Source organism: Panthera uncia, chromosome C2, assembly GCF_023721935.1.
Source record: "Panthera uncia isolate 11264 chromosome C2, Puncia_PCG_1.0, whole genome shotgun sequence".
Classification (NCBI taxonomy): domain Eukaryota; kingdom Metazoa; phylum Chordata; class Mammalia; order Carnivora; family Felidae; genus Panthera; species Panthera uncia.
The window spans coordinates 48,508,731-48,524,344 of NC_064810.1; the positions used below are offsets into that span (position 1 = coordinate 48,508,731).

Here is a 15,614-nt window from a genome sequence, read left to right on the forward strand (position 1 = left end):
GCCGGTCAGTCGAGGCGGAGCCGGGCGGGCGGGGCGAGGGCGGAGGGCACATTGCTTCATCCTGTACATTTTACTGGAAACGGGGCGCATCCGGAGGAGGGGCTGGGAGGCGGCCCCGACGCCGCCAATGGCCCGGCCGGGCTCGGGGGAGGCAGGCGAGGCTGCGATCCTCCCCCTCCAGCTCCTGGAGGCCGGTTAAATAGCCGGGCAGTCCCGGGCCGCGCCCGTGCCCGCGCCATCCCCCTGCCGGCAGGTTCCCGAGCCCGTCAGAGCCACAGCCGGGGAGGCAGTCGTGCGCAGCGAGCGGGTGGCGCAGGAGTCTGGGGTCCCCGAGCGCCCAGCCCGGGAGCATGATCGTGGACAAGCTGCTGGACGACAGCCGCGGCGGAGAGGGGTTGCTGGACGCGGCCGGCGACGGTGGCCTCATGACCAGCCCGCTGAACCTGGCCTACTTCTACGGCGCATCGCCCCCGGCCGCGGCCCCGGGCGCCTGCGACGCCATCTGCTCGTCGTCGGGGCCCTCGGCGCCCGGCTCGCCCGGCTCGGACTCCTCCGACTTCTCCTCCGCCTCGTCCGTGTCCTCCTGCGGGGCCGTGGAGTCCCGGCCGAGAGGTGGCGCGCGCGCCGAGCGGCTGCAAGGTACCTACCCGCCCCGGCGGGCGCGGCCTCAGCGCCCCCAGCACCCCGGTCTCCGGGCGGCCCACACGCTGGGAGGGGAGGGTCCGAACTGCCGAGGTGCGAAGTACCTGGACCGGGAGTTAGGTGGCCTCTGTGCCTCCCTTAGCGGCAGTATATAACCACACTGTCATCATATGTTAGGCGATTACTGGAAGACTTGCTCTGTGCCAGGGCAGTTGGTAGAACTCCAATGCCCTTTGACTGTCTGTAAAATCCGGGCGTCACATCCCGCTGGCCTGGTAGCTCACAGCGCCTCTGAGAGCAGAGCTCTGACTTCTGAGGGTGGCGATGAATCACTTTAGATTTTTCTCTCTTCTTTTTTCTTTTCTTCTTCTCCTTCTCCTCCTTCCTCTTCCTCCTCCTCTTCTTCTTCTTCTTCTTCTTCTTCTTCTTCTTCTTCTTCTTCTTCTTCTTCAAGCTTTACTAAACTGTAAATTCACATACTGGTGGCGAGTTTTTGGATCTGATGTAGGTATAACTTGGGGTTCCCAATGAGGTTTGAGTGCTGTGTTTATGGTCGACTTATTTTTTCCTAAGTATTTGTGGAAATTTTAAGTAAAAAGGATTTTATATTTAAGAAAGGAAACATATTAACAAGATGTGAGGTGAAACTGGACTAAAAACCAGCTCACATTATGACTTTAGTGTGTGATGTTTTCGAGTTTCGGAAGTCTACCCTGAATTTCTGCGGTCTTGTTTTTCTGTGTGCTTTAGAATGGTTAAGCTAAACCTAGCCGGCATGGGGATAATGTTTCCTTCTGCTGTGAATTGGTTAGTTTCTTTTCTTAAAGAGCCGAGTTGCATAACTTGGGGGGAAACAGGATGGCACTGTGGGCAGACTAAAGAAAGTCTAGATAATCTCAAGTGTTATAAAGTCTAATCAGCATGATTTTAAAGAACATTCTTGTTCAGGTGTGTTCCCTACTGCTAGCCACTTCTGTTTTGGTTGTCTTTTATTATAAAAAGTGAGTTTTCATTTTCACTTAAAAAGTAATTTAAGCCACTTGATTTCATAAGGTGCTCTCTGTATTTTAAATGTATGTATGTTTTAGCAGATGCAAAGTGTGTGTGTGTGTGTGTGTGTGTGTGTGTGTGCATGTGCGTGTATTCAAGCCTTTTCTCTCACATTTGGCCTTCATTTCTCTGAAACTGTTTTGTTCGTTCCTTGGTTTACCACATAGACATAGGGGATTTCTGAAACTGAATTTTTCTCCCTGTGACGTTGAATTATTAACTACTGTCATTCCAGAGAAATGCTGTTAGATGCTGACAAGGTTTTCCTAAACTTAAACATAAAATCCACTCATTCTTTAATTTGCCCTACCATTGAGTGGGTTTCCTCTCATATGTTTGATAGGTCTATGTCTATTCAAATTAGGCATGGTTTCTTGTCCCATCTTCTAACTGTTTCCTACTCAACTGAGTGGCTCAATTATTCATTTCCTGACTTCTTCCATGTTTTGTGTTCAACTCATCCCAAGAGATTATGACATAGTAGTGGTCAGAAGTGGAATGCTGTACTCATAGACTACATTTTAAAGTATATCTTAAAATTTAAATATGGAAAGCCTAAGAAACCTAAGACGTTGTTTTTTTAATTTTTTTATTTTCTTATGTTTATTTTTTAAATTTTATGTTTTTAAATTTACATCCAAATTAGTTAGCATATAGTGCAACAGTGATTTCAGGAGTAGATTCCTTAATGCCCCTTACCCATTTGGCCCATCCCCCCTCTGAGACATTGTTAATTGTTAGACCTTGGCACATTGAGATCTTTGGAGGAAGTTTGTTTTGTGCTTTCTTAAGTGAGTGGAATTATTAGACTTTTTAAATGTATGTGTGGATATAAAGTCTTTGTTTTGAAAAAGCTGAAAATCCATCATTTATCCTCGCTCCCCCATGGTTTTTCAAAAGTTAAGAATAATTACAGATTTATGAGAGGGTGGCAAAATCTGTGATTGTGTCTCTTGGGTGGATGGGGCTGAAAGACAAAGAAGCTTAATTTGGGTTTATCTGTTGGCTCCAGGGGCCCCTGAAACTACAGTTCTTTGAGCTTTATTTTCGTAGGGTGCCTGGGGGAGAAAGGTATTAGGAAATGAAGAACGCTTAGGTAGGGCTGGGGACTGACATGCAAGGCCATTGGCCAGAGTGAGTTGGAGAGTCTTTGCAATCTGTTTGTTGGGGACTTCATACATTAGACGGCTATGCTTTTGAGATTGTCAAGATTTGTGTCTGTAAACAGATTTAATTGGCATATGTTTTGTTTTCTTTTGAACAGTTGAGCCCCATATGGGGGTTGGAAGGCAGCAGAGAGGACCCTTTCAAGGTGTTCGTGTGAAGAACTCAGTGAAGGAACTCCTGTTGCATATCCGAAGTCATAAACAGAAGGCTTCTGGCCAAGCTGTGGATGATTTTAAGGTGGTACCTCTTTTTTGTTTTGGGTTGAGGAAGGGAGGTTATTCTGTCAGGGTAGTTATTATTCTCTTCTGACCTGGGTCCAGTAGCTCTTTTGTAGACCACACCAGAGTCATAGGATAGAGGGTGCATTGGTCTCTGTCTGCTGTATTCCTGTCACTTAGGCCGGTACTGGGCACACAAGAGAAATTTAATGAATGAATAAATGAAGGCAACTTGGGGGCAAAGAATCAACTGAAATGGAAAAGTTTGACTAGAAGGGGAAAACTCTAATGGGCTTATTAATTTTGTCTTGACTTCAGTTGAACTAAGGTGAAAGGGAAAATGGGGAAAGAAAATTAAGATAGAAAATAAATTTTGCTAGGATAACTGTCAGATTTATGGTGAGCTGTAAAGAGTGGTAAAGTTAAGTCTGCTTATTGATGTTTATTAAGCAGGAAACCATTTGATATGCAGTAAATTAGAAATTCTTTTTCTTTATAGACCCAAAGTGTGAACAGAGAGCAATTCACAGGTAAGAGTTCCTTCTATTTGTAATATGGGGGCTTTAGAGTAAAATAATGTAGTGTGATTATGGGTAAAATTTAGAAAATAAAGTGATCACAGATTCCATATTCCTTTCTTGGGTATAGAATTGAAGAACACAGTATCATATAGTGGAAAAAGGAAAGGACCTGATTCATTGTCTGATGGACCAGTTTGCAAAAGGCCAGCTTTATTACATACCCAGTTTTTGGTAAATATCTCACTATTTTCCTCTGAATACCCTTTGAAAATTTTTCCTGGCATAATTTTGAAAGAGAGTCTGCAACTTAACTTTTTCTTCTTTTCCAGACACCACCTCAAACACCAACACCCGCAGAGAGCATGGAAGATGCTCATCACAGTGAATCCAAACAGGACAGCAGTGCTGATCTGCTTCAGAACATAATCAACATTAAGAATGAATGCAGCCCGGTTTCCCTGAATACCGTCCAAGTTAGTTGGATGAGCCCTGTGGTGGTCCCTCAGGGCTCTCCCCAAGAACAGTGTCAGGACTTCCACAGAGGGCAGGTCTTCTCGCCACCTCAGAAACACCAACCGTTCCAAGTCAGCAGCTCCCCACACATGGTGGATCAGACGTCCCTGTACCAGTACTCTCCACAGAGCCAGAACTTGCAGCCACAGCACTACACCCACAACCCAACTCTGGAATACAGTCCTTATTCCAGAACGTCCCAGTCCCCCAATTATGAACCAAACCTCTTTGATGGTCAAGAACCACAGTTCTGCCCAGATCAAAGTTTTGCATCTCTTCTGAGTAGTCAGGAACCTGAGAATATTGCTGTTCCCATTCAGAATTCCCCCAGTGTTCAGCAACAGAATGACGCACACCTGCAGAACTTCAACATGATGCCACATGGCGCCTGTGAGGCCATGATGGGGCATGACGCATGCTCTACCCTTTTAGGCACTTCACTGCCATTCCCAAACATCATCGGAAACCCAATGAACACCACACAGTTAGGGAAGTCATTTTTCCAGTGGCAAGTAGAACAGGAAGAAAGCAAATTGGCAAATATCTCTCAAGATCAGTTTCTTTCAAAGGATGCAGATGGTGACACGTGAGTATCCTTTTCTCTCATGTACCTAATTTGGTAAACCATACGTGTTAGAAGTAGTGGGCACAGAATTTCTCTAGGGCACACCAAGCCAGACCCTAGTAAGTGGCTAATTGGGATGACTAGAGTAGGTAGAAACTGCTGTTCAGTGACAGCTAATATTTTAAGCGTTTTCCTTTCTTTTACTTTCTGGCTGAATAGATTACTTGTTTATGTGTCTTCTTTGAATAATAAGTTTTGAAAGCCCAGGATAGATTGTGTCTATGGAGCAAAAACAGGTCATGATTAGTTGCTAATGATCAATTGTGAGTTGACTTGTAGAATGAATCGTAATCTGTCATGACATCTTTGTGGCCGTGGGCAACTTATTTAACCTCTCTGTGCCTGAGTTTCTTGACATGTAAAATGAAAAGGCCTCCCTCATAGGGTTTGTGGGAATGTTAAAGATAATCAATTTAAAGTCATCAGCGTGGTGCTTGGCATTCTAACTATTTCTGGTAGCTTAACACATCCTTTTGCACCTCAGATGTATTATCAACCTAGCAGAAAAGACAAATTATACTCTACGGTGTGTCATTTGAGTGCACCAACATGTCAAGAAGGGGGCTAAAGGAGGAATTTTTATTTATTTATTTATTTTTTCAAGGATGAACTTAGTGAAGTCAGAAGTAATTCTCTTTTCCTCTCGTGTTTCCCAGGTTCCTCCATATTGCCGTCGCCCAAGGGAGAAGGGCACTTTCCTATGTCCTCGCAAGAAAGATGAATGCGCTTCATATGTTGGATATTAAAGAGCACAATGGACAGGTGAGGATCTTGACAGAGTGAGATGGCAGAGATGTGGTCATGGTGAAGAGAACAATAGCCAGTCTCATATTTATGTGTCCATCATTTTAGAGCTGCAGACCAAGAGAGTTCAGTTAATATTAACTTTGAGATGTTGACTCTGCCACCGTCAACCTTCAAGTTATTAACGTTAACTTTGTAGTTATTTGACCAAAGATTAACTGGGTGTAATAAAGGCACGCCCTAAGCTTATTCTAGTTTCCTTGTGTTACAGTATTTTATTGCTTCTTAATAAGATTTATTTTCTCTATGTGGGGTTTTCCCCTCAGTCTTAGTTTATGTTCGTATTCCTTGTCAGGACAGTGTTATGTATTTTTAAAAGATCTTTTTTCCCTCTGAATGTCCACAGAGCGCCTTTCAGGTGGCAGTGGCTGCCAATCAGCATCTCATTGTGCAGGATCTGGTGAACCTTGGGGCCCAGGTGAACACAACCGACTGCTGGGGAAGAACCCCTCTGCATGTCTGTGCTGAGAAAGGTCACTCTCAGGTGCTTCAGGTAGGAGGCTGCTTCTGCTATCACAGGGCCACAGAGGTAGGGCTTGGATAGTAGAAGTTAGATGTAGGTTGCCTGTTGCGAGAATGTATATTTTTAGTTGACCTACTCATTCCTTGGGGTTACTAATAGGATAAGTATTTGTGTAACTTGTCTTTTGCTCACATGTGTCTGTCTTTAAATTTGGCAGGCAATTCAGAAGGGAGCAGTGAAGAGCAATCAGTTTTTGGATCTTGAGGCAACTAACTATGATGGTAAGCGACAGAAATGTTATTGGATGAAAAGCCATGTAGAGAGTGGGACTCGCCAGTTCCAGGGGTGTTAAGTTTTATTCCAAGAAGGAAGGGAGGTGATTAAAGCTAAAATATTCTATAGATAAAATTAGCACCAAGACCCAGTGGAGGGAATCTTCAGATTGCCTTACTAGTTCTTGGGGAGCCTACTTCTAGCTCATGTTGGAGGCTGTCCTAACTGTAATTGTCCAGGTCTGTAATTGTAGAAGAACTGAAATACTTGATGGATGCTTGACCACTGCTTTATTATACTTTCTAGGCCTGACTCCTTTACACTGTGCGGTCGTGGCCCACAATGCGGTGGTGCATGAACTGCAGAGAAATCAACAGCCCCATTCACCTGAAGTTCAGGAGCTTTTGCTGAAGAATAAGAGTCTGGTTGACACCATTAAATGTCTGATTCAAATGGGAGCAGCAGTGGAAGCAAAGGTAAATCTCATTAGAGTTTGGAGATGGAATAGGGAAGAAAAGTGGTTAGAGCAAAAGACCTTATTTCCGAAGTATAAATTAAAACTTTTTCCCGTTTTTCAATTAATGGGGTGAATAGCAATGCATATGGATAGTTAAGAAGCTTAGGTTTTAAAATCATCAGCTTTTTCGATTTGCTTTTAATCTGTAGATTATCATTCAAAAGACCACTGAGCTGTGAAATAAATTAGTCTTTGTTTAAAAGGAAAAGAAAATGCTTGAAATTGGTATTGTCATTTTGGCTTCCATTTTCATATAATAAGGGTGATGCGCTTTTGTAAGGGTTGCTTTATTGTTGTAGGACCTGGACTTAATCTTCTGTTTTTTAAACTGGAAAATATTTTGTTCTCTTTAAATTTGAGGCTTATTTGCTGAGTATCTCCTATGTATAAGGCACTGAGTTGGGAGCTCTGGGGGAAAAATACTTAATACCTTGGGAAGTGGAAGAGGTGAGAACTGCAGCTAATAAGTCTACACAGGGTGGCCACCGAGTCTGGAAACACAAGGGATACATAGTAAATGTTTTATTGTATTGTATTACAGCACATGGTAAAATAGCATCGTCTGTGTTTCTATATTTTATGGCCACCATGTATGTAAGAGCAGACTGTGATCAGAGGCATATAGGCACACTGATGGGGGAATTTAGGAGGAATAAGATTTCATTTACCCTGGGATGAAGGTAGGCTTTGCGGAGAAGACAGCATTCACAGTGAATCACTAAGGGTGAGTCAGACATTTGTGAGCCTGGGTGAAAAGCATATGTAAAAGCGGTGTCTGGATGTTCATTTTCTTTCCCCTCTTGTCTTTGTTAAGGATCGTAAAAGTGGTCGCACAGCCTTGCATTTGGCAGCTGAAGAAGCAAACCTGGAACTCATTCGCCTTTTTCTGGAGCTGCCCAGTTGCCTGTCTTTTGTGAATGCGAAGGTACTTCTAGAAAGCCTCAGTAACTGCACTAGACATGGAATGACCTTTGCATCTTCTTCAGGCTGTTGAGCAGCTTTCATGAAAACCTCCCTTTCTGATAGGTGTCATTTGATCTCTTTGTCTTTAGGCTTACAATGGAAACACTGCCCTCCATGTTGCTGCCAGCCTTCAGTATCGGGTGACACAGTTGGATGCAGTCCGCCTGTTGATGAGGAAGGGAGCAGACCCAAGTACTCGGAACTTGGAGAATGAACAGCCAGTGCATTTGGTTCCTGATGGCCCTGTGGGGGAACAGGTGGGAGCTACAGAAGGGGCACTTAGTCTGAAACATAAAGGAAGATGTGGTTGTGCTGGGCAGAGGCAAGCTGGTGCTCTTTAGGCAGGCTCTGTCAGTGTCTGCGTCTCCCAGTGCCTTTGGTAGCAACTTTGGAGTCCATTGCTTTGTTTCTAAGGGAAGAGGAAGAAATTTGGGGGTTATCCATGGCCTCAAAATGGTCAAAAGTCAGATTGTCTTCTCTTCTGTAACACAAAGTTAGGTGTAGAGTCAGTCAGAATGGTTTGAGGTTTTGGAAGCTGATGAAGGAGGAGGTGCCAGGGCTCCTGCAGACATCGAGGAAAGAGAGTCTTAGTTTTGGTGAGTGATGGGCCTTCAGATTGTGGGTATGAAATGAGTCAGTCCCTGTAGAGTGTTCAGAATAGCCCAGGGACATAGTGAGTGGTCAGTAAACATTAGCCATTACAGTTATTTCTGTCTACTAACTAATACTAAATAGGAAATGGAAGGTTGTTTATGTAATTCAGAATCTAGAAATACTTTAAACACAGTTATGCTTTATTTCTACAGTGATACATTTATCTTTGGAGATTGAAGAGTTTCCCATGACTCAACTTCTCTTGATAACAAGAACTGAATCTTTTCAGAACTTAAGATACATATATATATATATTTTAAAGTTTATTTGTTTTGAGAGCGAGAGCGAGTGGGGGAGGGGCATGGGGGGGCTGGAGAGAGAGTCCCAAACAGGCTCCAAATTGTCAGTGCAGAGCCCGATGCAGGGCCCCATCTCACTGTGCGTGAGATCATGACCTGAGCCGAAATCAAGAGTCGAACATTTAACCAACTGAGCCACCCATGTGCCCTAGAACTTAAGATATTTTTGATGGAAATCTTCCCCTGGGGTAAATGAGGGTAACTATGGCTATGGGCAGGTCATTACAAACTTTGATAATCACAAAATAAAACATATGGAATGCAATTTAGCCTTTTCTTTGATTCATAGCCCTCATTATGACCATAATGTTACAGGACTACAAATGCTATGCAATGTTACAGCATCTACAAATGCTATTTGTAGAGCTCTTGATAACTTAAAGTGAATTTCTTAATAACTTGTGAAGAGTTTTCATGTATGTTATACCACTTCATAGTTACAAAAACTTTGCAGTGTAAAGGTTCAGCTGAGAAAATGGGGACTCAGAGATCCCACAGACAGGAATCCTCATTTACTAGTAAATGGCAGAGGCTTAAAGCCCAGTGTTTGCCTCTACTTCACTATATGTGGTATGCAGTCATACAGCGATGTTTGTCAGACTGGTGTGTAAATTTAATCACCAGGCATACATTATGCACAGATGCTTTAATTGGATACCATGGCAGCTATTCTCATTTGAAGGGTATTTGAAGATTGACTTGTGTGTGTATGAAGTGGGTTCTGTGTTCTTGTTAGTTCAAGCTGGTTTCAAAATAGGTGAGATACTGTAATATACCATCGTTACTGCCTTGTATTAAATGTTCTCACAAATAGCAGTATTAGAGACTAGGAAAGGATTATATAGGTCTTATTTAAGCTGTTGGAGATTTTCAACTTTAAGTAGTTTTTTTTTTAATATTTACTTATATTTGAGAGAGAGAGAGTGAGAGAGAGTGAGCGTGCTAATGGGTGGGAGGGGGGTGGCCAGAGAAATGGAGACAGAATCTGAAGCAGGCTCCAGGCTCTGAGCTGTCAGCACAAAGCCCAACACAGGGCTCGAACCCACGAGCCATGAGATCACGACCTGAGTTGAAGTCGGATGCTTAACTGACTGAGCCACCCAGGCGCCCCTCAACATTAGGTAGTTTTTAATGGAGATGCTTTACTCTCTTGCACTCAAAGATCATTATAGATCTGTGATAAGTCTTGAAAGGAGTTATAGTGGTATTTTTAAAGTCACCTTAAAGTCTCGACATGTATTGTTTCATATTTCTTCATATGTTTACTTACAAGTTGACGTGAACGGTTTAGAGGATGTGAAAAAAGAGTGAAACTCTGAAGGAAATACGGTACTTTGACCATAAAAAGTAAAGCTCACCAATCCTGTTAATTTCTCTTCCAGATCCGACGTATCCTGAAGGGAAAGTCCATTCAGCAGAAAGCTCCACCATATTAGCTCCATTGACGTGGAGCCTCGTCGGCAACACTCACTGTCAGTTAGGCAGTCCTAATGTATCTGTACATAGACCATTTGCCCTGTATTGGCAAATGTAAGTTGTTTCTAGGAAACAAACATATTTAGTTCACTATTATATAGTGGGTTATATTAAAGGAAAAGAAGAAAAATATCTAATTCCTTTCGGCAGATTTTAATATTTCACACCCAGGTATCTGGGATCTACACACCTGAATTTAATCTTGAGTGGTAAAATTGACTTTAATTAACAGTCGTTTTCGGGTAGGACAAGGCTTTGATTTGTGGCATCAGGCCTTGCTCGTGTAGCTATTGCCAGTTTAAAAGTAGGTCAATTGTAAATGTTTTTGTAAGGAAAAGGACAGCATTTGAAAGGGAAAAAATAAATCTGTTTGTCATGTTGAGGCTTCATTTGGCCTAACGCAGTACCTGATGGCCGTTATTGGTGTTGGAAAGTGTCTAGGTGCTGGACTAGATGAAATGTACCATGGTTAAAATTTGATCTTTGCAAGTTGTATACAGTTGTTGTTTTTGTCTTTTGAAGTATTTGTACATATTTGGCCATTGACATGGCCACATTTGAAATGTGTAAATCAACAGAGTAGAAAAGAACAAGTGAATTGTCACTATTTAAAAAAATTATACATGTTCCAAAGAGCTGTGTCATCATCATCTGTCTACCATCTCTGTAGATGAAGCAGATGGAGAGTCGTTCCCCTCCTGGCCGACAGAGCTCTGTTTGAATTGTAAATATGCTTTTACTCCTGCATTGAGATGAAACACATTATTTGTAATGAATTGCATGCTCTTGAGGAGAACACCTCTATGGCTCACTTTCTAGGTTTTGTAATTTACTTGCTGGAATTTTGTTACCTTTATTGGAACATCAAAAAGTCAACACTGAACCGTGTCTTACTGGTTTTCTATTGTCAAATAATGTTAATACACTATGATGTTTTACATTACCATCCAGAAAAAAATGCCTTATATTTGAGTAACCTTGATTCTATAATATTATTTTGCTTTTTACTCTTGCATACACCAAGGAATGTATTTGGCTTTGATTGCACACACTAATTCACTGTAATAAATTTGATTCATTAAAAACCTTTTTTTTTTTTTTTTTTTTAATGAGAAGTCCCACAAGCAACTGACTGACTAATCATCTTCATAGCTAAATCCTTTTAAAAAAGATAACCTTTGGATCGATCACATTGTTTGACCCAGTATGTCTTGTGGACAAAAGTTAGTTATAGTTATTTACTATCTGTAAATACAGCTGTATTATGAACTCATGGAAAAACTCATGCATGGATTTAAATAAACATTAATTCAGTAATACCGTTCATCTTAAGGATGTGTATTTTCTTTTTCTAGGCCCTTATTTATATTTCCCTAGGCTGAAAAACTGCTATTGATTACTAATCTAAATAACTTTAAATTATTAATATATTAATTAAAATATAAAATTTATAAAGTAGCAATAAAATATTATATTAAATATTATAAAACAGTAATATTTATCAATGTTTTAATATTAATATGTTAATGATTATATTATATTAATTAAATATTAATATATTTTAATTTGGCTTTTTTTGAGAACATGATTCCTAAAGGTGTATATGATTTAACATAAAAAGATTGTTTGCCAAGTTTGTAGAGGCTTATTGGGTTCTGAAAATATCATGAAACCTTAATAGTTACTGTTGATCATTTAGAAATTTATGTACCAGAAAGCTAATTCTTATGTTTGTGACTTTAGTTTTCATACTTTATTTTCTGGGAACAGTGAGCATAGGGAAAACAGTTTGGATATTAACAGAATCATCCTGAGAGATACCAGCCTGGGAAGATCAGTAAACAGTGTCCTTCTCATTCCCAACATGCCATTTTGACGTGTGAGAACAAACATACCAACATCTGTCAGTGTCAGTCAGTTATTCTGCACTTATTCTACTCTTATAACCTCTTTTGAGAATCTGCTAGAAGCTATGAATCCTTTCCCTGGAAAAATGCACCTATGCACATATATGCAAATTCTGCATACAGTATCAGGGACTTTACAGATGCTAAGAGTCCATGGCTCAGGTTAGGAATCTACTGTCGGTCATTTATTTCTGTAAATGTAGGTCTGTAGGTGAAATATTTCTGTAGGTCAAATATAATTTGTCTTCTTTCATTGCATTGCAATGCAACCTGATAACTAGAACAGTAGAACCGATACACCCCTGTGAAACAGATATACAGTGAGCTTTTTTCAAGTGAGCTTAACTCTTCTCTTAATCCCAAGTTCTCTCATAATTAGTTGATTGAACCAGTGCTTAGCAAGCATATGACTTGCGTGTCTGTGTGCATGCACGTGCAAAGTGCAAAGCTGTATAATGAACAATATGAGGCATTCAAAGACATAAAAAGGATATTTCTTAAGATGTATATGTGGCAGACAAGGCATGCACTTTGTTAGGTAACAAAAAGGGGGGAGAAATACTGATCCAGAAGAATTTATATCTCAAAGGGGAGAACAAGGGAGACTTGAAGTTAGAGCATTTGAGCTGTGCCTTCACAAGAGTTGATTTGGATGTTCATAGATGACGAGGAGGAGGGGTGGTAAAAGGGACAGAAACAGAAAATGATGTGAACCAAGGCAATTGTATTTCGGGGAAACCACCAGTGATTCAGTGTAGTTTTGTTAGTATCTGGATGGCCAATTTCATCTTGTGTTCTACCTCTTACTGGAAGCATTCTCATGAAGGGCATGTTGAGAAGCATCCTCAGGCCATCCAGGGGCTTGGCAGGAGAGGGTGCTGTGATTGATAACATACCTCTGCTGCAGAGGTATGTGGGGTGGCTCTTGATGGGATGTTGTTTTGAAGAATGAGCCCCACAGAAACCAAGACTTCATGCTCACTGCTGCAACCTCAGTGCCTGGCACATAGAAGGAGCTCATGAAAAGAATTGGTTAAATGAGTGAATGAATGTATGTAAATATTGGTTGGGATCATTGATTCTGGGAAGAAGTAATGCCTCAAGCCAGAGTTCTATTATTAAGTAATAATGAACTAGTGACTTATAGTTTGGAACCTGACTCAGCCGTGTAATCTAATAATGACATCAATGAGACGAAAATGCCATTTCACAAAAATGGGCATAGTTGTACTCTTTTTAAAATCAGTCCTTTTGTAAAGGACTAACTCTAGGGGCGTCTGGGTGGCTCAGTTATTTAAGCATTCGACTACGGCTCAGGTCATGATCTCACAGCTTGGGAGTTCAAGCCCTGCCTCCAGCTCTGTGCTGACAGCTCAGAGCCTGGAGCCCACTTCAGGTTCTGTGTCTCCCTCTCTCTCTGCTCCTCCCCTGCTCACACTCTGTCCCTCTCTCTCTGTCAAAAATAAATAATAAAACATTTTTAAAAATTTAAGAAAATGTAAAGGACTAACTCTAGTACCATAATTTTGGTATTTCACGAAGGATTCCCCTCAAACGACCAAATTTTACAGATCTATTTGTTAATCAAATCAGTAACATTTAATTGTTTTTACTTAATCAGGAAAGAATTTCCTCAAACTCCTCTAACCTTTAATAAATGTCAACTTCTTAAACTCAGTACCACATCCATTTTATGATAATATCAGTTCTGTATTGAATGTGACCTTAGGGAGAAATCAACTTCATCCACTGGCTAAGTTCTCAATGGTTCCTCTGAGATCAGGCCTGGATATGAGGTTTCAGATTAGAGATTTCAGATGAGACCAGACTACTGGGTTTTTGTTTTTTCTGGTAGTGCCCTGGATTTGCCCTTGAGAGGAGGGGAGTGGCCATCTTATTTATCATCAGATGTGATGAGTAGCATAGTATCTGACACGTGGTAGAGAGAAAATAAATACTTCCTCTTTTTTTGTTGTTGTTGTTTGTTGTTGTTAAGTAGGCTCCACACCCAGTATGGAGCCCAATGCAGGGCTTGAACTCATGACCCTGAGATCAAGACCTGAGGTGAGATCAAGAGTCAGATGCTTAACTGATGACCCGCCCAGGTGTCCAAGGAAGTAATTCTCAAATTGAGTTTACTTTTACAGCTCTCTTTTTATTTATTTATTTTTTAATGTTAACTTTTTTTGAGAGACAGAGAGAGAGAGTGTGAGCAGGGGAGGGACAGAGAGAGACCAAAACACAGAGTCTGAAGCAGGCTCCAGGCTCTGAGCTGTCAGCACAGAGCCCGACGTGGGGCATGGACTCCCAAGCTGTGAGATCATGACCTGAGCCAAAGTTGGACGCTTAACCAACGGAGCCACCCAGGCGCCTCTATAGCTCTCTTTTTAATTTATATTTTCTCAGCATAGTTTATACTTCAATGTATAAATATTTTATTATTCACATGGAGTTTACACGTTTTTTAGTGCAGAAATACTTTCATACTTCAGCTTTATACCAACTCTGGTTTCAGCTGCTGAATGGCCAAGTTTCAAGGTTTCGGTCTTTGTTGGATATCAGCATCTTTTGTGAAACTTATTAAATGTGCAAGTGCCTTGGCCCCACCCCAGACTTCCTGAGTCAGAATTTCCAGGGTTTTCAGGGCTCCTGGCAGGTATATGTGAAGATGATTTTAGTGCACAGTTTTAGTCTAAATTATTTAGGAAATGCTGACTTTGGAGAGTACGTGTGGCTGGGCAGTGGCCATATGGTGGTAACAGAATGGGCTCCTGGAATACCCGGGGGGATAAGGTAGCAAACTGATGAATGCCTGCTACGAGCCAGGCACGTTGGATCCCATGTCATAGAAACCAGCTTTGAAGGAGAGATCAGGAGTCATTGAACCTGTCTTTTTTTTTTTTTTTTTTTTTTTTGCTTTCAGGAAACACTTTTCTAGGGTCATTTTGGTTTTTAATCCTCAGGTGCATTAGTTTCCTAAGACTATGTAACAAATTACCACAAACCCGGTGGTTGAAATCGAGAGAAATTTATTCTCTCACAGTTGTGGAGGCCAGAATTCTGAAATGAAGGTTTTGGCAGGACGATGCTTCCTCCAAAGGTTCTAGGGGAGAATCTGTCCTTGCCTGGTTCAGGTTCTGGCAGCTCCAGGCAGGCGTTCCTGGGCTGGTGGTGGCATCGCTCCAGTCTCGGCCTCCATCTCACATGGCTTTCTCTTTCTGTGTGCCTCTTAAAGGACACTTGCCATTGGATTGAGGGCCCACCGGATAATCCAGCATGACTTCATCTTGAGATTCTTAACTACATGTGCAAAGACCCTTCTTCCAAATGAGGTAATGTTCACAGGTTCTGAGGGTTAGGATGTGGACATGTCTTCTTGGGAGCCACCATTTAACCTACTACACCAGGGAAAGAGGTTTTGTAATCTTTTCTCCTATCATTATTCTTTTCACAAAATGATTAAGGTGAATACTTCTTTTTGAGCAATCCTGTAGTCTCGTCTTCAGAATCTATGAGCATTTG

General features: G+C 41.5%; 2 protein-coding genes across 2 annotated transcripts in view; both read left to right on the forward strand.

Annotated features, from left to right (window-relative positions):
- NXPE3 (neurexophilin and PC-esterase domain family member 3) overlaps positions 1–3,013 on the forward strand; it is a 67,415-nt gene extending 64,402 nt beyond the window's left edge. The window contains exon 8 of the mRNA XM_049628109.1: positions 2,957–3,013. The gene's annotated coding sequence lies outside the window, so the exon portion shown is untranslated. The remainder of the gene's footprint in view (positions 1–2,956) is intronic.
- NFKBIZ (NFKB inhibitor zeta) lies at positions 256–15,131 on the forward strand. Its single transcript, XM_049628108.1, has 12 exons — positions 256–639; positions 2,957–3,096; positions 3,577–3,607; positions 3,726–3,829; positions 3,928–4,697; positions 5,393–5,498; positions 5,887–6,033; positions 6,221–6,284; positions 6,583–6,752; positions 7,608–7,718; positions 7,846–8,013; positions 10,092–15,131. The coding sequence occupies exons 1-12, from the start codon at positions 351–353 to the stop codon at positions 10,143–10,145; spliced, it is 2,154 nt and encodes a 717-aa protein (XP_049484065.1). The 5' UTR covers positions 256–350; the 3' UTR covers positions 10,146–15,131.
- Positions 15,132–15,614: the final 483 nt, after the last annotated feature.

Excerpts from the sequence above, each read along its gene's own strand:
- NFKBIZ (XM_049628108.1), top strand. The coding sequence starts at position 351 with ATGATCGTGGACAAGCTGCTGGACGACAGCCGCGGCGGAGAGGGGTTG. Across the intron at positions 3,608-3,725 it reads GAACAGAGAGCAATTCACAG|AATTGAAGAACACAGTATCA; the intron begins GTAAGAGTTCCT and ends TCTTGGGTATAG. Across the intron at positions 6,285-6,582 it reads TGAGGCAACTAACTATGATG|GCCTGACTCCTTTACACTGT; the intron begins GTAAGCGACAGA and ends TATACTTTCTAG.